The sequence below is a fragment of the Alosa sapidissima genome, chromosome 7 (assembly GCF_018492685.1).
Source record: "Alosa sapidissima isolate fAloSap1 chromosome 7, fAloSap1.pri, whole genome shotgun sequence".
Classification (NCBI taxonomy): Eukaryota; Metazoa; Chordata; class Actinopteri; order Clupeiformes; family Clupeidae; genus Alosa; species Alosa sapidissima.
The window spans coordinates 13,091,082-13,111,890 of NC_055963.1; the positions used below are offsets into that span (position 1 = coordinate 13,091,082).

General features: G+C 41.9%; 1 protein-coding gene across 1 annotated transcript in view; it reads left to right on the forward strand.

The window, feature by feature from the left end:
- Positions 1–17,212, forward strand: part of b4galnt1a (beta-1,4-N-acetyl-galactosaminyl transferase 1a) — a 47,638-nt gene extending 30,426 nt beyond the window's left edge. Inside the window, exons 7-11 of the mRNA XM_042097783.1 lie at positions 7,195–7,287; positions 7,400–7,587; positions 8,184–8,324; positions 9,910–10,147; positions 13,325–17,212. Of these exons, the coding sequence (XP_041953717.1) occupies positions 7,195–7,287; positions 7,400–7,587; positions 8,184–8,324; positions 9,910–10,147; positions 13,325–13,539 (875 nt within the window). The 3' untranslated portion in view covers positions 13,540–17,212. The remainder of the gene's footprint in view (positions 1–7,194; positions 7,288–7,399; positions 7,588–8,183; positions 8,325–9,909; positions 10,148–13,324) is intronic.
- The last annotated feature ends 3,597 nt before the right edge of the window (positions 17,213–20,809 follow it).

A 20,809-nucleotide genomic window follows, 5' to 3' on the forward strand; every position in this document is an offset into this window, starting at 1 on the left:
CCCCTATCACTGCCAGCAAGAATTAATTCTGTCAAAATGAACACCCTTTCTAAATACTCCTACTACCTTTTTAGGAGTATTCCCATTTTCCTTCCACAAACATTTTTCCACAAGTCTGAGTCTAGTCACAGAGTTTATCTGGAATAGGAAGACACCTAGAATTCGCAAATCATTTCTCCAAAGGCCCAACAAACTTGGGGGAATGACATTACCACATTTTCAATATTATTATTGGGCAGCCAATATTAGAGCCTTACATTATTGGCTGCATTCAGACACACTCAGTCCACCCCCTACATGGTTGCAGATGGATGCCTTGTCCTGTAAACCCATAACTTTGAAGGCCTTAATGTACTCCCCCGTTGGATTCTCTCTGTCCCCATGCTAAAAATGTATGTGTTAAAACATCATTGAGAATATGGAACCAATTTAGAAAATTTCAACTTAAAAACTCTTTCCACCCTTTCTCCTCTTACTACAAACTACTTTTAAGTCACGATTGGATTTGATTTTCGATCTTTTTTTTAATATTACTATTTATGCATTCCTTATATGTTATATGTTATGGCCTTTTCCTTTTCTGTTTCGGGGGGGGGGGGGGGGGGGGGGGGGGCTTTTATTTTGAAACCGCTTTTTATTTTGAAACCGTTCCAACCGCAAGGTTGTAAACAGAACTAACATTAGGCTAAAACAGAGACGTGAACATAGTGAAATGAAACAACAAGGAATGATAATTTGATTGTTTCAGCACACTCTGAAGAGACCCAAGGTTAGTGTTCATGGAATATGTACTTATCAATGTGCATTTTAAGCCTTAAAATAACTTTGGACTGTAACTAGATCACCTTTTCACTTGCTAAGTTGAGTAGAGTAGGTTGAGTTAGTTTTAATTGACGTGAATGAATAAATACTTCCACACCGGTGATTTCAAAGTAGCAAGATGGGCTTTGATTTCGGTAGGTTGATGTGTATATTTTAACTGGCTGCAGCCTAAAATTAGAGGAGTGTTGACGCTACAGTTCAGCACGTGCGTGTGTGTTTGTGCGTCTTGGCATACATGCTGGACGTGACATTGTAGAACCTTTGACCATGGCATTGTTCTGTTCATGGCACTGGTCAAGTGCCATGGCAGAGAACTGGTTGCTGGTTTTGTGCACCACGAAAGGGACCTGAATTCTGCTAGGACTGCAGGGTGTCTGTCCGCAAGAGTCATCATATCACGGATGTGTACAGGAAGCCATCTGCTGTAGTGTGTGTGATCCAGGGCGAACATCCAGGGCATGATCTGTGTCAGGGATTCAACGTACAGCTGGAAGTTGCCTTCACGAATGGCCTGATGTACCGCAGAACGAGAAGCTGCAATGACAGGGTCTTATGCCAGTAGTCAAATTGAACACTGGCCTTTGCTTGCTGAATGCACCACTCCTCAAAAGATAGACTGATAGGTGGCATGACATCTTTATCATCAGATATGCACTCTTCATTGTACGCTTGTTGCAGGAGTGTATAGAGACTTGCAGCCGTGACCTGGTGTGCATGGCGGGTCTTGGTGACATGTTTGGCATGTATGAAGGAATTGGCTGTTCCAGAACTTGCAATGTCAGCCTGGACCAGGGCATTGGTCCAGCCACTGCCTTCTAGCCAGTCTCCCAGCAACTTCAACATGGCCATTTCAATGTGTAGACCACCAAACATGATCACAAAGTGATCTTCTCCATAAGTGTCTGGCCAGGACCACTGTATTTGTTTAGCGAGAGCATACAGTGGCATACAGTGGTTGGTCAGCAGCAAGGACAGGAATCTGACCAGGGTTCACATGTTGAACTGCTCTTTTGATGATTTCCATAGAGTGCCGAATCATTGCTACTGAATGTGCATGGTCAAGAAAGAGAGGCAATAATGCGTTGATTGCTGCAGGAGGGATGAGAGCTTGGTGAACATCAGCGTGGTAGGCAGACCATGATATCATGCCATCAATGGTAGATGTTTCAACAGCTGTCTTGACTTTTCTGAGCCATGCATGCTCATCCTCTGTGGCGGCTGTAGAAACCAGGAGGGTGGAAGGTCTCACAGGACCTTGTACAGGTGGCACACTGAATTCCTTTGTCCGGAGGGTAGCTGGTGGCACGACTGTGTAGGCTGTTGGCAGAGGTGTCACTGACTTGGTGGAAGAGCCATTTTGACTAATCACTAGCACACCGCGATCAGTTCCGCTTTGTGTGTGTGACGGATGCTGCATAAGTGAGATGCCGGTGCCGAGGAAGGAATCTTTGGCTGTTGCAGAACTTGGATTATGGTCTATGTTGTCCACAGCTCCTGTTGTAAACAGTCCATGGCGCAACTTTGTTGGGCAATATTCTCCATCCTAAATTGCTGGCAGACACCATTGGCAATGTCTGATGTGATTTGCAGCAGCCTGTCATAGGAAACACACAATCCCAGATTGAACAGTGTGTCAATTAGCCCCCTACTTCGTGTAACTGCATGGATCTTGAGGGATATAGATATAGAGGGAGTGGAGTTTCTCGGGTGTGCCTTGTATGTGCTGAGCTTGGTGAATCCATGTTCCGTGCCTGCTTCTTACTGTTAAAGACTATCAATTGGGAGATTGTTAGGGCAGGTTTTGTGGTGGACTGATGCTCAATGTTTGTACCATCAAGTACCATGTTGATGAAGGCCAAGAGAGATGGTGGCACAGCCCTCTGCTGGCAGTTTTCTTTGAATGACCCGTCAAAAGAGAAAGATGAATTAAGGATCTCTTTGCGCACTACTTTTGCTGCTCGCATTAAGTGCATGGCATTACTGTCAGTTTGACAGGCTATCATGAGAGCTGGTCCAATGTCCTTCTCAATACTCAGGAGTGTGTCTCTTCCGCGTGAATGTGCCCTCAGATGTGGAAGCTCAGAAAGCAGTCGTTCTTTCAGTCTGGTGGTGTGAATCCGTTCACCTACAGTAAGACCAAGTTGTTCCAGCCTGGTCTTGTACAACTGAGCGATGTGTGTCAATTTGAAGACAGGGGCACTGTTCTCATCACTGTTCATGTCTTCCAGATATGCCACTAACTGTGCAAAGGCTATGCCATGTAGACAAGAATCATCTCCATCATTTCGTTTAGATGCAGCCTGCCCACAGACAGTGGTGATGGTACTTGGCCTCAATGGAAATCATGTCACCCTCTGCAAGCTTGACCAACAGAGCAGTGTCCTCAAGCTCAAGGCCACACTTCCTCACATTTCTGGCAATGTTGTAGGTTGATGCATTATGGAAACCTGAAGAACCTGCAGCAGGCTCATTGCAAAAGAAGCAAGTAGGTTCTGTGGACGGTGAATGGCTGTGGGCAGATCGCGTGTGTACAGACGAGGTATTTTGTTGTTGTGCTGTAGTTACTTTCCCCTGAATTAGCTCATCAAATGCTTTTTTGTTGAGTTTTAGCCGACATCTCTTGTGCCACTTAGCCTTGTGTCTTTTCAAAGTGGATTCCATGCCATCTCCATCATCTAATTGCTCCAGGTTGAGGTCCATTGGCATGTGCTGAAGGGTACGGAACTGGAGAAGGTCTTCTGCCAGGGATACATAGCCACTATCAACAGAGTGTTTTCTTTTGTTTCTAAATGGACACTGTAAAGGTTCATCTGTGACTACTTGACAGAGGACACAAATGTCCCAGTTAGTGCTGGGGGGTGGCTTGGATTGCTTGGATGAAGAGGGCTGGGTAGGGTCCATCAAGCTGTGACGCTTTGACATGGTTGTGATCAAAATCACCAGCAAAACATGGGAATCTGAAAGGATAACAATTTAACATTGTATTAAACATTGCTCAAGTATTTATAATAGTACAAATGTGCCTTGTCCTATACCTGAATGGATTATTGGCATTTATTAACATTAATGACCTAATACAACTATGAATTAATAGTACCACATTAAAACCCATGAATTATGCTTGTAAACTAGGATAAATCATAACAGCATTATCTATCAAAACCATCAGTCACAGTAATTCTCTTTCAGTACTATGATTATTACAATGAAACTTTATTTAACATGATAATTAAGTAGTAATTAAAGACACAGCCTTATATTAACATGATAGCTACAAATGTGTTCAAGCCCGGTTGACCGGCTATTTAACTAGGCTACTCTGTTATAAACATTACCTATTTCAGCCATAACAAATTTCACATTACCAAGCTGACATATCTACAATATACTCTGTTCAATCATTAAACTAGCTTCAGCTCACATAAATGTTCCAGACTGTCTTCTAGTTTTGCTAGGATAATTATTTTGATCAATGTCCATGATTTTTACCTCAAAAGCTAGCTAGCTAGCTAGCTACCTAACTACCAAGGAAAACTCCTTCCTGGCTATGGTTAAATTCATTTGCAATATGAATAATATTATGTAATTATGTAATAATATTGTTTGTTCATAGTCAATCTGTAATCTGTCAATCTTGAAGTGCTCTCTACATTGTGCGTACTGTGGCCTTTCATGTTGCCTAGCAACAACTCTCTAAAGCAGGGGTCAGCGGTGGTATTGCAGGTGGTCTGTGAAAATGGTCTAGGGGGGTCACCTGTGGATAATTCTGTGCTGTGAAGGAATGAAATTAGCCACACATCTCATTAAATAACAGCTAATAACTGAATAATACAGAGACAACAAAGAAATTAATTGGTACATAAAAAATGAATATTTTGATGTTTTTTTTACCTTGACCTTTACATAAATGCATTTTGAATTCTGGTGGTTTCAAAGGTATCAGATACAGAATGGGCACCCAAAAGTTAGTGAGAAATGACACCTTAAGTGTTTTTCTACTGTGTTTGGTTCCAACGTAAGACACTTTTGAATATTATTGGCGGACATCTTGGATTTGACCTCTCCCGGGCCTCAGAGGTCAAATTTGACTTCCCTCCAAATCTGAAAATAAACCTCATGGTATAACCTAACTATGGTAGAAGTTTCATGTTTCTTTCAAAAAGTGCACAATTCCCTTTGATTTGAAGGCTTAACCGCTGTACTATTGGGGGTGTGGCTGCATCGTCGTTTCTACTTTTAAGTTCGAGATTGAGATGTAATTTCGATCGATTTCTATATAAAATCGAAATCGTGACACCATTACTACAAACCCTGTTTTTCCACCCTCCCTTATCGACGGAGCATGGTCGGCATAGATTTGAACAAAAAAAATATATTTTACAGGCCTGAGACAGTGCAACAACAACCTTGTCTGATTTGACACAGAATGACCCAGGGGGTAAAAAGTGCAGTGTGCAAGTGCAGTATGGCAAGTCCATGTAATGTAATTGAATGAGTTATGTGTGCTCAGGATGGCTTGAGGAAAGAAACTCCTCCTCAGTCTTTCCGTTTTAGCAATGTAGGAATAGAAGTCTGCTTTACCTCAGTTTAAACAGTCCATGATCAGGGTGTGAAATGTCCTTTAAAAAAATGTTGGGCCTCTGTCCGTTCTCCTCTGGTATTGATGTCCTGCAGGGAAGGGTGAGGTGGTCTGATCGTACCTTCGGCGGTAAAAGTCAAGTGTCTGTAAAAGAGAAAGAAAGCATATACAATTGGCCCTGTCCATGAATATAATTAATACAAACTACTTATCTTGTGTGACAAATAAAAGCAAACCCACAATAGCAGCCTAGTCAGATGCAATAGTTAGAAGTAATGAAGATTTCTAAAGTTTGGGCTCACTTAGAAATGTCCGGTGCTTTTCTTTTGATAGAAAAGACATTTCATAGTGACCCTACACTTCTGATCAGTAGTATATCTGCGTGATGTCATACCAAATCACAACACCGTATGCAGCAGTTCCAGCCTTCGTGTGTACACCACCTTTCTGATGTCTAACATAGATCATCCCCCATCTCACCTGCAACAGCAGCCTTTGGCTCCACACTGAGACTGTTGGATGGCACCTACAAAAATAAAACAGCAATTGTCACACACCTTGTCATTGTTGAGTAAGATAAAAAGTGAAGCATTGAAAAATAAGTAAATTAAGTCATTCAGGTGTACAAACAGATATGGTACAAATAAATACATTCAAAGCACACTAACACGTATGCCACATTGAGGGAAGCAGCCATGGCTTCTAGACATCATCAATTAGCAGGTAGTGCAATCAGGATAGACCGACTTTGCCCGGGATGGAACCCACTACACAATCATAACACCATAACAACAGACACATGAAAAGAGGAGATACTGTAAACTAAACACAGTTACAGACACAAATACTGGTTTTGTCCAAATCTATATGAATACTGGTCCAAGGTCTTTGAAATCCTATCTGATGCCTTGGAAGTGACAATTTCTCCCTCTTCTTACTGCTTTGCTTGGTGTTCTTCCCCCTACAGTATCCCTCTTTTCATACAAGACTGACTTTGTAGCAATCATCACACTTGTAGCAAGACATTTAATCTTGCTGAGGTGGAAGTCCTCAAATGCCCCCTCATTCAGTTCCTTGATTAAAGATATCCTTTCTTTTATGAAGTTAGAAAAAATAGTACATACCATCAAGGGCTCTACCCGCAGGTTCTATAAAACATGGGGTTGTCTTTCTAATTACATAGACAATTTGAGCCTTCCTTCTGTGACAGACTAGAGCTGGGTACACTGTTTACTCAAATAGACAACAGACAAACCACTGTAGTCACATTTCTTTGTAGAATGCAGGCTTTGTATGGTTTTTTTTTCTTTGTTTTTTTCTTTTCTTTCCTTGTTTTTTTTATTATTGTTCTTACTTTAATTGTGTATTCAGTAATTGTGTTTTCTTTTATATGGTAGATATCTCCAGACAGCATATGTCATGCACACTATATGTATGGGTGGGTGGGTGGGGGGTTTTGTGTGTCGTTGTTTTCATATAACAATGTGTGGTATCATTTCTTAATTCAATCTCTTGAATTATTTTTTTTTTCTGTGTTGTGCCCTAGACATATACCACATATCAGCATTATGTGTGTTTGTATTTGTACCTGAAAAAACAATTAACAAACTAAAGGGGGGAAAATCCCTGAGTGGTCAGTTAAAGGAGCAGACATCTTCTGACATCATTCTGCATCCTGTTTCTGTAAAATTAGCCTGGAATACATTCATTCTTTGTGTGAATCGCTGAAACACACACCTCAAACAATGGAAACGCAATTCTTACACTGTTTATTTTTCTTTTTTGTATTCCAGTGCAGTTTGCGACTGATGGACACCAGTCTGTCTTCACTATTAAGGTCCGTCATGGTGTCACCCCTAAGCTCTATAACCCAGGCCCTAAAGGAGGTAAGAGAACAAGTCTTGGAGTCCTGTTATAGCAGACACTCATTCTAAATGTGTTCCCATGGCAAGCACTTCCTCACATGAATTCAATCCATTTAATCTCTCAATTTTTCAGAATACAACATGAGTGCCCTTGTCACCATAGCGACAAAGACATTTTTGCGTTATGACAAACTTCAGGATTTGATTGACAGCATACGGCAGTTCTACCCGACTATCACCATTGTGATTGCTGATGACAATGAGCATCCCAAGCCAGTGACTGGTCCCTACATTGAGCATTACATAATGCCATTTGGAAAGGTCAGAAATGTTCATTTATTTAAGTAATTTAGAACATGAAGATTATGCCCAATGTATGCCCAATGAAGGGGCGGAATATGTGCAAACAAATGCCATACTGGAGTTACAACTAACTCCATACATTTCAATAGGGGACTCTTTGAATACCGTGTCTCCTCATTACAATGTTTCTAGTATAACCCAGTCTTCCTTTTCAAAGAGAAACATTAACTGTGAAGGGGAAGTAGGCTTAGTCAGTATGAACTGAAATTGACAAAAAATCTTTTGTCCACTCAAATTATGCGAGGCATATTGTAGACAGGAAGTGTATTGGAGAGTCATGCTGAAGTACGGCAAATTGAACAGTTATACATGTTTTCAGAGCACATTTTTACTCAGTATATTGTATGATATCATATGTGGTCATATTTTGTTATAATACTTTACACGTCTTCTGTTATCTTCTGTTCAGTTTGCCGAATTAGTCTTAGTTATGTCTTCAAAGGATTTACTTTTGAAAATATATATATATATATATTCATATTCAGCAGTCTATTTTTCTGTATAAACATGTAGTCTTCCTGCGCTGTTGTTCATTGACTAATGTTCATTTGCAGGGATGGTTTGCTGGGCGTAACCTGGCGGTGTCTCAGGTCACCACCAAGTATGTGCTGTGGGTGGACGATGACTTCATCTTCACTGCCAACACCAAACTGGAGAAGCTGGTGGACATTCTGGAGAGCACCACCCTGGACCTGGTATGGGTGTCTTAACTTTCTATAATTAATGCATACTGTGATTCAACATTACATAGATAAAGACAAAAAAACATCTCTCATGGTACCATCGTGATTTTTAACTTGTACTGTGTTTGTTGATGTACCAATGATTCTAGCAAGAGACACTTGTATGCTGACGTTAGCTAGCTGACACTGACAGAGGCTAAAGTTCTTCCTATCAGAATATAAATGAAATGGGTGCATTGACTCAGCCTCATTTAAAGCTGAATAATCTTACATTAGTTGGGTTTAACGTATGTTAAACACCTTATAACCATACAAACATCTGAGCTGACGCCGAACTGACGTTAGCATAAGCTAACCTACCTAGCTAATGTAATGTTATGTTAGCTAGTAGCCACTCACCTTCATAGTCGTAGATGAAGTTCTCGAAAAAGAAACTGTATCCCTTGTCCACTTTGGAGCGGGCTGTGATGGAGTGTTGTTCAGTTAGCCGATGTACGTCAGAAAAAGTTATTTTAGGTAAATTTACCAGGGATGCAGTATAAGTAAACTTGCGCTCATCCATCATGGATACGCCAGAGTGATGAATAATTCACCGGAAGTGGCAGTGCACAAAAATCATGAATGCGGAAGTACGTCGTATCAGCGTGATAATGGCTTCTCTGCATTAAGATAACATATGGAATGTTGAAAAGGAAGTCTTGTGGGGCCAACTATGATGCTGATAATGGAACTCTCTTGAAAGGGTCCATAAGTATATATACTCTTTTGATCCCGTGAGGGAAATTTGGTCTCTGCATTTAACCCAATCCGTGAATTAGTGAAACACACTGCACACAGTGAACACACAGTGAGGTGAAGCACACACTAATCCCGGCGCAGTGAGCTGCCTGCAACAACAGCGGCGCTCGGGGAGCAGTGAGGGGTTAGGTGCCTTGCTCAAGGGCACTTCAGCATTCCATCCGCCTTCTAAGGATTCTGTCAAATATGATTGTGGGTGACACTCATCAGTTGAATTTTATAATGGACAATGAAAAATATATGCTCAGTTGCTTTTATCTGAAATTTGTAGTGTTAATATTATGTATAACAGATGACTTTTAATGGGATCAAAATCAAATGCATTGCCTGTGAATTAACAGGCTTTCTCAGCCAGTTTTGTAATTGTGGAGTAAACTTCTTGAGGTCAACTAGTCGTGTGTATTGTATTTGTGTTGAATGGCTCAGTGATGTCCTTTAAATTCCTCCCTGACATGTTTCCAGTCCTTCATTTGACAGGAAACCAGTGCTCGCTTCAGACTGAACAAAGCACATTCCACACTGCTGGCCTGTGGGAGTATGTTTATGAATGTCTTATTGTGTTTAATTACAGTGACCGTTTCTCTGCAGCATTGGCCTCTGTTGGGAGTTCCCCATAAACCCACAAGCTCTGCTGGAGCACAGATGTTTATGGCCTTCATCACACTACTGATATCCCAAGTCTTTTACTTCCTCATTACACAACCTCTCTCTCTTTCTCCCTCTCTGTCTCTCTCTCTCTTTTGTTCTTTCTCTCTATCTCTATCTCTCTCTCTGTCTCTCTCTCCTCATCCTTCCTTAGGTCGGGGGAGCAGTGAGAGAAGTGACGGGCTACAAGGCCTCTTACCGACAGACCTTCTCTCTGGATCAGGGTGGGGAGGAGGGGGACTGCCTGCACATACGCAGGGGCTTCCACCACCCCATCAAGGGCTACCCCAACTGTGTGGTGGCAGAGGGGGTGGTCAACTTCTTCCTGGCACGTACAGACAAGGTCCAGCAAGTGGGTTTCGACCCTCGACTGGCTCGGGTGGCTCATCTGGGTGAGTGGATGTTATCCTGTGACTCCAGTCAGGCCTTTGGTTGTAGCTGTTTATTTATTTATATTACACCAAATCCTAATTACATGTGATACGAGGGAGCATTAGCGGCAAAATCAGTTGTATTACATTGTTTTCAATTGGAATGTCCTAGCAGTATGCAACACGAAGCAGTGTCTGCAGTTTTGAGCAGATTTTTTGTCAGACCATCTCTATTTTCTTTCTGTTGCCTGTCTTCCTCTGCTGTTTTGAATGAGACATACAGAAGGGCATATTTAACGGATTCAGTGTGGACAGAGTAGTCAATGCTTCGTGACATTAGCTCGCTTGGATGGAGTTATGATGTTACAGGGTAGTTCAGCCTATGCAAAATATAAGTTGTGTTGAATTAAGCAATATAGCACGAGTGAGAGTGGGGTTGGTCATGGATATTCCCACGGGTGTTGTTCGGCCGTAGCCACGAGGCCGGTGGCGCAGGCAACAACAGCCGTGGGAATATCCATGACCAATCCCACGATCACGGGTGCTATATTGCTTTTATACAACAATTCTACCACAAACTAAATAATCTGAAAACACCCCATTATTGTTTAAAAATGTTAATTTCGACATCGTTCTTACGCATCAAAAAATAGTTCCCTTTTCAATAGACAGCGTCTTGGTTGCTAGGTAACCAACATTCCAGACCCCTCGTTACGAGTCTTTGTGGTGTACATGTCTTGAAAGAAATGTTGAAATCACATTCATATCTAGGTTTGCTGCATGCATGTTACAAGGACACTGGGCCATGTCATGTAAGGGACATGATACTGCAAAAAAACGGAAACATAGTCTACATTGCAGAACCACTCAACTTTATTAATGTATAGTGAATAAATGTTACACTACTGTGCACAGCCTGACGTGACGATGCTAGCACGTTAGCAGCGGTTAGCTAATTATGCTAACGTTAGTTATCTCCTCCAAGTCTCCTCCAAGTGACAATCATATTATACACAATGCTGGCAATGCTGAAAACAATTAGCATCCTCGTTTATCTTACTTACATTGAGTTGACTGTGTGGCTTAATCCACAGATGTGGTGAAGCACTGTTTCGTTATGGTTTGCTAAGGAGTAACCCATTGCTTGAAATAGTGGAGAGCTGGGTGTCAAATCTTCGCATTGTATCACGGAGTGATTTATTATTAGCTGTGCTGAGTCTGAGTTGAAATGTCCAGGGATATTCCAACTCATGGAACGTCTCTCGGCCAATCAGAAACAAATAAATAGTTCCATAGAACCCAATTGTTGTATAATTGTAGATAAATGACTGATAAGTATAATAATAATACATTTTATTTAAAGAACGCCTTTCAGGACACCCAAGGTCGCTTTACAGATAAAACAAATAGAAGGGAAAAAAAAATATATATATATATATATATATATATATATCAAAAAAGGAGAAAAATATATATAGTCCATTTAGCCATATCACAGTCCATAGGCTAGTCTGAAGAGATACGTTTTCAGTTCCTTTTTAAACTGGGCAGTGGATTCACACTGCCTGATGTTGTTTGGAAGTGAGTTCCATAGCTTTGGGGCTGTGTGGGAGAACGCTCTCTCTCCCATGGTGCTGAGGTTCATCTTGGGCACCTTGAGCAGACCAGCTGATGAGGATCGCAGTGAGCGGGAAGGGGTGTAGCTCTCTAAGAGGTCGGTTATATAATTGGGAGCAAGGTTATGCAGGGCCTTATATGTCAACAGTAAGATCTTAAACTGGACTCTCTGGGTAACTGGTAACCAGTGTAGCTGCAACAGTACAGGTGTTATGTGGCCTGTGGACTTTGTGCCTGTTACTATCCTGGCTGCAGAGTTCTGGATTATTTGTAGGTGGTGGAGTGATTTCTGTGGAATGCCAGAGAAGATGGAATTGCAGTAATCAATGCGGGATGTAACATAGGCGTTTACAAGTACTTCTGCACTCTGCTGACTGAGGGAGGGGCGCAGTCTTGCGATGTTGCGCAGATGGAAAAAGGCGCTGCGAGACACACTGTTAATATGGGCAGTGAATGAAAGTGTGCTGTCTAGTATAACACCAAGACTCTTCACCTTGGTGGAGCAGGCAATGTTGGAGCCATCTATAGATAGGGAGAGTCTGTTTTCCATCTTTGCCAGCGTTGTTTTTGAGCCAACAACAAGTAATTCAGTCTTGTTACTGTTCAGTTTCAGGTAGTTGTTAGTCATCCACAGATTTATATCATGCAGACAGGCAGTCATCGCAGCAGGAGGAAGGGAGGCAGTCGGTTTGGTGGACATATAAAGCTGGGTGTCATCAGCATAGCAGTGAAACTGAACACCATGTTGCCTCAGGATATTTCCCAGTGGGAGGAGGTAAATGATGAAGAGCAGGGGCCCCAGAACAGACCCCTGTGGCACTCCCTGTGTGACAGCAGCACTCTCCGACTTGTGGTCCAAAATCTGGACAAGCTTTGTCCTGCCAGAGAGATAGGAGGTGAACCATTGATGAACACTTCCCTGCACTCCAATGCTGGTAAGACGCTCCAGAAGCAGCTGATGGGATATGGTGTCAAAAGCTGCACTCAGGTCAAGGAGGATTAGGATGGAAATGAGTCCAGCATCAGCTGTGCAGAGGAGGTCATTTGTTACCTTCACCAAGGCAGTCTCTGTGCTGTGCTTTGGTCGAAATCCAGACTGAAATGGCTCAAACAGATCATATATATATATATAGTATAGTATAGTATATATACTTTTTTGATCCCGTGAGGGAAATTTGGTCTCTGCATTTAACCCAATTGGTGAATTAGTGAAACACAAACAGCACACAGTGAACACACGATCACGAGTGCTATATTGCTTTTATACAACAATTCTACCACAAACTAAATAATCTGAAAACACCCCATTATTGTTTAAAAATGTTAATTTCGACATCGTTCTTACGGTGAACACACAGCGAGGTGAAGCACACACTAATCCCGGCGCAGTGAGGTGCCTTGCTCAAGGGCACTTCAACCGCGGCCCACTGGTCGGGGCTCAAACCGGCAACCCTCCGGTTACAAGTCCAGAGTGCTAACCAGTGGGCCACAACTGCCCAAATAATTATGATAATTAGTTAATGATGCTAAATGTGTTTCTGTCAGATTTCTAATAAGCCTCCCGGCTCTTGTCTCTTTCAGAATTCTTTATTGATGGCCTTGGGATTCTTCATGTGGCCTCCTGCGATGACGTGATCGTGAACCACGCCTCCAAGATCAAACTCCCGTGGGGACAGTCCGAGAGTGACAAGGCCTACTACAAGTTCCGCTATCCATCCTCTTCCTCGGACACTGTCCAGACCAGGAGCGAGCTGTTCTATTTCAAGAACCGCTTCCAGTGTCTCACCCACAACTGACCTCCTGTGCCCTCCCGTTCTGTTGCCCCTCCCCCCCCCCCACCTCTCTGCCGTGAGCTGGCCCACACCCACCCTGTGCCTGTGTTGCCAAAGACGTCCATCACAGTATGTCCTGGGGAGGGTGGGGAGCCCTGGGGATTTTTAAAAGGGAAAAAAAAGACCATTCTAGTGTTCTAGGAGCCTACAGACAATCTACAGCCGTGTTGAATTAGTCATCGAAGGCCCACATCTTGACCTTAGTGCAGGTCTCACTAACTTGAGAGACAGTGGTGGCACGAGAAAAGACGCTTGAGTGGCGTGCCTCTATGCCTGGGCATACCATGCCCCCTCCTACAGCTTTTGTTTTGTGGTGGTGTGTCCGTGGACAGCTGTGCAGTCCAGGGAGACACCATTCCCACTGGGCAACTCAGCCATGACGGCAAGCCCACCCCTCCACAACCGTTACCTGGAGAGAATTGCTCACGTCACACTCCAACTCACGCCCATTGCGCCAGTGACCATATCGCCCTTCAGCCATGACAAACACCCCTGGGGTTTGTCAATTTGGTCACCAAAGCTATTAGTCACTGTATTTGCTCCATGACTGGACGATGCACATAACCTTTGATGATGGGAAACTTTTAACTAAGAAAAGAGGCGTGCTGACCACTCTCCACCCCTGTCCTTTCCCCCTCGTCCCACCTTCATGTTCCCTCCCTAGCTTCCATTTATTACTTGGAACGTTCCTGTTTGATTGACGCATTGATCGGATGACAGATTGAAGGACTGATTGATGTTGCATGACCTGCCTGTGAATGTGATGGAGAGCCTGACCCCTCATGTCTGTCCATGTGATACCGCTGCACTGCCTCCAACCAAGATTCCAGTGACCAAAGTGTCTTTGTACACGCATATTAGAACCGAAGGAGAACGATAGTAGCATCGACGCACTTTTTAGTCTTAAAAATAATGGGTTATTTTTTGTTCTAGGGTCAACTTGACTGGGGCATATAATATGGAGTAGTTATTTATTTATTTTTGATTCGCCATGAACGTATTTTAAATGGAGGTAATAGTTGTCTCATGACGGAATAGCCTTGGCTCAAAATGTGACCAAAATGTCAGAGTATGTAGTGTGAAATTGATTTTACTTTGAGTTCATAGCAAACATCTGTGTAATTTGACTAGCGACAAATTGCAAGAAATTGAAAGCATAAAGGCATGACTTTAATTCTTAAGTAGTCACAATCACCTCCAAATTTAGTGTTTAACTGTAGTGCCATGACAAAAGTTTATTTTTGTCCATGACCCCATAGCAGGTGCTTCCGGTTTCATTTCCTCATTTCAGAGGACCATGAGGCATGTTTTTAGCACTTCAGTATTGTATAGCACTTCAGTATAGTGGAAACTGCTTTCAATTTGTTCAGGATTTCTTTCTTGGTTGTGCAGTAAGATGAGCTCTGTCATATATCCATGTCTTGATGTTCGCCTTAACTTTCGCATTTACTCCAGTGTACGTCTCTCTCTCTCTCTCTCTCTCTCTCTCTCTCTCTCTCTCTCTATCTCTCTCTCTTTCTCTCTCTCTCTCTCCCTCTCTGACTAAACTAGTATTTACATGCCTCACTTGCAGTTAACATCTTCACCACAAGATGGCAGTCACACACCAGGACTAAATGGCCACATACCACTTCACAGCTTTCCATCACATCTCTCCTGATTCAGTGGGACTGAATTGGGATGATGGGGTAACAAATGTTGGTCATGGTGGTGTTGTTGAATATACGACACAGACTCCTGTGTAAAAATGTCGAGATGTGACTGACATGCAGGTGTGGAGGTCTCAGGCCAGGTGCCAGTGATGGGGTAGATGTGAGCTTAACGGGCGACAGACTGATTGCTTTTCGGCAAGGCTGCATCCATCCTAATGAAAAGGGACCTGTAATGTTTTTTTTGTCTTACTCTTGATTTTTAATTTCAGTCATTTTGACAAAGACCTTTCTAGAGAGATGTGTAAATCTTTGTACCTTGTCTTTGCGGCAATCTGCACTCCAGAACTGTACATAAAAGACAAGGTCTTTGACTTTACTGCAAATAGTATTGTTGTTTTCAATACTGTTGAAACAAACTGTTTTCATTAATATTTCATTATGGATCAACACAATTGGGAAATCGTGGTGATTTTTTAAACTATATATATAAACTGGTAAACTGAATTTATATTTGGAATTTACCAAGTGCCTATGCAGGAAAGTGCAACAACTGTTACTTTGGCTTGTGTGGAATTCATAGTCTGCATAGAGATAACTCTTTTTTGCAATAGTGGACTATTTTCTATTTTGATTTATTGCGTTAATTCTCATTGTTGTTGTTGATGTTGTACATATCAGACCTATATGTACCCGTATGCCCAGTGTCAAACACTCCCTTGTATCATTTTGGCAGTGTGTGCTTCGGAGGCTTTTTGCATGGTTCACCTCTTCTATTCATGAAAAGTGTTTCTCTTGCACATGCTTCGTACTGTTTAACGGCTGCTTTTGAGTCTCTCGTTTGGCTGCTCTGTCACACATCAAACTTTGTGTTTTTGATTTTTTTTCATGAATAGGGTCCTGCCTTATATTCGCTTAAAAGAGGCGAATGTTGGCATGGCTTGACTCAGATGGTCCTTATAGGGATTAGGGAGGCGTTGGCTGCTTGCGTTCTAGGGCGAGAGACTGACTTGGGGAAGGATATCTGCAGGATGCTGTAGACTGAAGCGTTTGGCCGGTCTTGTGTACCACTCCCTAATTGGTATGGGCTACTTTTCACCATGCCAATTAGTAAAGCACTCCTTGAGCTTTAAAAGCGAATGCCCTGAGGAGGTAGTGTCTAGAGGTTTCTTTTGAAATACACACTGGATGATAAGGAGAACATATGGGTATCCAACATCAAGCAGGAAAATAATTAATTTGGGTGCTTGTTTTATGGCCTGCTTTTGAACTCGGAGTTGATTTTTATCAGGTCAAGGTAACGGTGGTGGTGGAACAGGAAGTGAAGGAGGAACAGCAGAGGGCAGTGTGTGTCAGCGTGACGCCATGTCTCCATCACTGCAGCGCAGGACCGACTCCACCGGTCACCTTCAGCTGCTTGCTGTCACTTTCACTCTCAAACAGAACACATGCTCGTGGTTTTTCTCAGCATGTGCTTCACCGTCAGTGTTTACACAGACTCTTCTCCTCACCTTGTTCTCCATGGCTTGAATTATTTCTGTTCACCAATCAAAGTGCTGCTGAGAACCGGGAAGAGACTTAAGCAGTGTAATCTATGACATGTATCCACAATGCCAAAATGGACATATTATTAGTAAGGATGAGAATATCCCCCTTGTCATCAAGGTGTATTTTAAATTAATCTGATGTTGATGTCTTTTGCAGGGATTATAACACTGTATTGTCACTCACTATGTATAGCTACTGTCTTTCTACATCTGACCAGAGCAATGTAAAATGTGTTTTTATTTCAAACTGTGTGTGTGGGGGTGCATTTGGGGTATTATGGTGGGGAATGGGGTATGAGGGAAGCGCCGCATGTATTACTTGCACTGAATTTTTAGGATGACCTTGAGCCATATGCACTGTGCTCTGGAAGCTTATTTTTAGTTAGTGATGCCAAATCTTTTTTTAAGAAATGCTGCATTGTCTGTGTCTTCATGATAACGGGGGGGGAAAAAAAAAAAACGATAGACCTTGGCTATTGTAACGGAAGTGTTTTTAATTTTATTTCCCAAGTCACTGTCTCAGCCTGCTGAAAAAGCAAACCTTTAAGTGTGTGAAGATTGATGGACCTGAATCCAGTAGGAGTGGCTGGTGGCTATTGGAAACTGCTGCAGAAGTCTGTGAAGCGAGTTGCATCCTTTAACCTTGACCTAGAACCCTTCTGATGTGCATTCCATTCGTTTCGCAGGCTTCAGATGCCGGCAACAAGAGAAAAAAACAACAATGCACATGCACCCATTTATGTCTGATTAAAATAAAAAAAAGTTAAATTCAGTTCTTTGTCTATGAGTCTTTCCAAGTTTTGCTTACATGAAAACTTATTATTTGTAAAATTTTTGATTTGATGATTTTAAATTATTTATCATTATTTACAGTAGTAGAGTTGAACTATTATTTTTGTGTCATAGGTAGTAATTGTGGCTTATGCTACTGTATCTAATAGTGTCGTTTGTTAATACACAAAATATGGACAAACATTAATATATAAAATAAACTACACCATTAGATGGTTATGTTATGGAATTTAGCAGACACTTTTGTCCAAAGACACTTACAGAATATGCACATTACAAAAGTTAACATTTACAATAAAGTTTGTTTTAAAAGTTACGTCTGCATTAAGAAAATTAGTAATAAAAACAAATGATTATGAATATTATTGCTTTATCTCTTCATATGTAGGCATTTTATATTATATTAATTATGTTAATATTTTATTATTGTTATTTTTTTATTTGTAAAGCACTTTAACCCTGTTGACCTTCTGTCAATCCTGCTGTCAATCATCATCAGTTTTATGCACCTATAAGGAGGGCTTTGCCCTGTGTTGGCATGATGCCATCGTTGGATGCTCTTTCTCTCCTTATGATGAAGAGGTTTCTCTACTGTGAAGTCATCCAACAACATGCCCTTTGGATCCTGTCCCGTATACTATCACACCTGCTGTTCTTCCAGCAGTCACGCATGTGTTTAATACTTCACTCAGTTCTGGAATAGTTCCTTTTTCTTTTAAACACTAGTCCAACTGATGTGAAAAACTACAGACCTGTCTCCCTTCTTCCTTTCTTGTCAAAGGTTTTGGAGAAAGTGGTCTTCAAGTAAGTCTGTGACATAACAACCTGCAGTCTGGTTTCAAAAGTGGCCATTCTATTTGGAATCTTCTGAACATAAGTGCAAAGTAGAACACTGTATCAGTTTGACCTGACTGCACCAGAGATAACATTGAGGGAGAGCACTTTATTAATCCCCAAGGGGGAAATTATTTTGCTACCTGGCAACCACACACAACATACATCAGTAGGACAGTTTTACTTAAGACAGGGCACAGTACAACATTCACTACCACAACAAATAAATTGGTATGCACCAGACACAGGCACTGAAAGGACACAACAATCACAGCAATCTCAGCAACATAAATCACAACAGTAATAAGTCAACAGCTGTTGTTAAAAAGTCTGATTGCTGTAGGGACAAATGACCTCCTGAATCTCTCTGTTGAGCATCTAGGAGGAGCCTTTGGCTCCTACCACTTTTGGTGAACATGCTGTACAAGGGAAGTTCGTTCCTTGACAGCACACTCCTCATCTTCCTCATCACCCTCTGTTTCTTCCTCATCACCCTCTGTTTTTTTGTCCACAACTTGGTTGGGATCCCAGGTGTTACATTCCCATTGTTGTTGTAGGATTTCCTCCACAGAACTTGGGCATGAACCAATGATGGAACCTGCTTTCCTTATCAGGTTTCCTTATCTGTTCCTGTCCTCAACTGTTAGGCTTCCACCCCAACATACAACAACATAAAAAAGAACACTTGCCAGAATCCCATGGTAAAACATGTTTAAGACAGGCCAATCATCGGTTTAATAATTGTTTGATATTGTTCATCCAGTGTTTCCTAATCTACAGCATTACAAAAAAAAAGACTAAAGAGGAGTCTATTTTAAACATCTTTAGACCAAATAGAAGCCTATAAGTGGAGAAGCTGCGTTTATCCATTATGCCCCCAAACAATGGAACACCCTGCCTCTGTACATCAAGCAGGCGAGTTCAGTAAATATGTTTTAAAAAGATCTGAAAACATACCTGTACAGGAAAGCTTTTAGTTAACTCATCTTATCCTGTAGACTACTTTTTCAGATTATTCTACATCTGCTACTATTGGAGGGCGCAGCCAGCCAGAAGCAGATGGGCTCCCCCTATTAAGTCAGGTTCTGCTCAAGGTTTCTTCCTGGAATATGGGAGTTTTTCCTTGCCACAATTGCCATATGGCGTGCTTGTGGGGGGTAAGAGGGTTAAGGCTGCCAGTCTTATGACGTCATTTTCTATATTTTTGATATGTTCTGAGTAGATCATAAACAGCAAAGAACAGCAAAGAAAAGTGATTGATAATGACTGACTGACTATTATTGTGTTACATGCTTCAAATGTAAAGTACTTTGAGCTGCATTCTGTGTATGAAAGGTGCTATACAAATAAAGCTTATTATTATTATTATTATTATTATTTGAAGATGGAGGTGAGAGGAGATTTGAGAGGAGAATGTGGTTGCTTCATGGAAGCCATGAGAGCCATCTTCAACATCATCCGAGAACGTCTCAGACCAAGTAGAACACGACAGAGGACCAAAAATGATAGGATCTGTCGCAACTCCGCCATGGCCCAGATCAAGTCGGAGAAATAGAGAAACTTGAAGAAACAACTGTCATCTGGGCTGTCAGCTAATGTTAAAACTGCTAACGTGGACACTGCTGAGAGAAGGGTGCAGGGAGATGGAGCTCCTGGAGAACCTAAGGAAAGGCTGAAGACTTCTCTACAGGATTTTCAAGTGAGGCGCAAGCCACACTGGGTGCTCCAGAGAGGCTGGGTACAAAACAACATGTTTGTTGTTTAGGATGACCTAAACATGGAGGACACTCAGGCCAGACAGGATCTTCGGCCTACTGAACCAGCCAGTGAGAAGGTGAATATGGAGGATACTCTGGCTGAGGAGGATCTTCAGCCTGCTGAACCAGCCAGTAAGAATGCAAATAGCATAGACTTCAAACTACAAATGCATGCCCACAGTTTCGCTTTTATGGGTATAGCATTGACCATAAACTGCTTATTAATGCCCACAGTTAACCTTTTTAAAAATCTTTTCTGGCTGGGTTGTGGCCTATGGCCAGATGTGTAGACCGTCGTGAGACAGGTTAGTTTTACCCTACTGATGATGTGTTGCTGCAATGGTAATCCTGCTCAGTACGAGAGGAACCGTAAGTTCAGACAAAGCAAAAAAAAGCACTTTGGGTCAACTCCTGTTGTATTTAAATGTGCTATATAAATAAAAGTGACTTGATTTAACTTGTGGCTTGATTTAACTTTAAGCATTAAATGTCCTTAAATAGCATAACATGGACACTGACATTGATATTGAGAAAATGAGTCAATGACGAATGTCACTGCCTGTTTGACAAATGTTCATGTTGTTGTCACAGCCCCTTCTGGCTCCAGCTACCATTTCCCAGTTGAATAGGCCCATGACCACCTGATGGAGGAGCA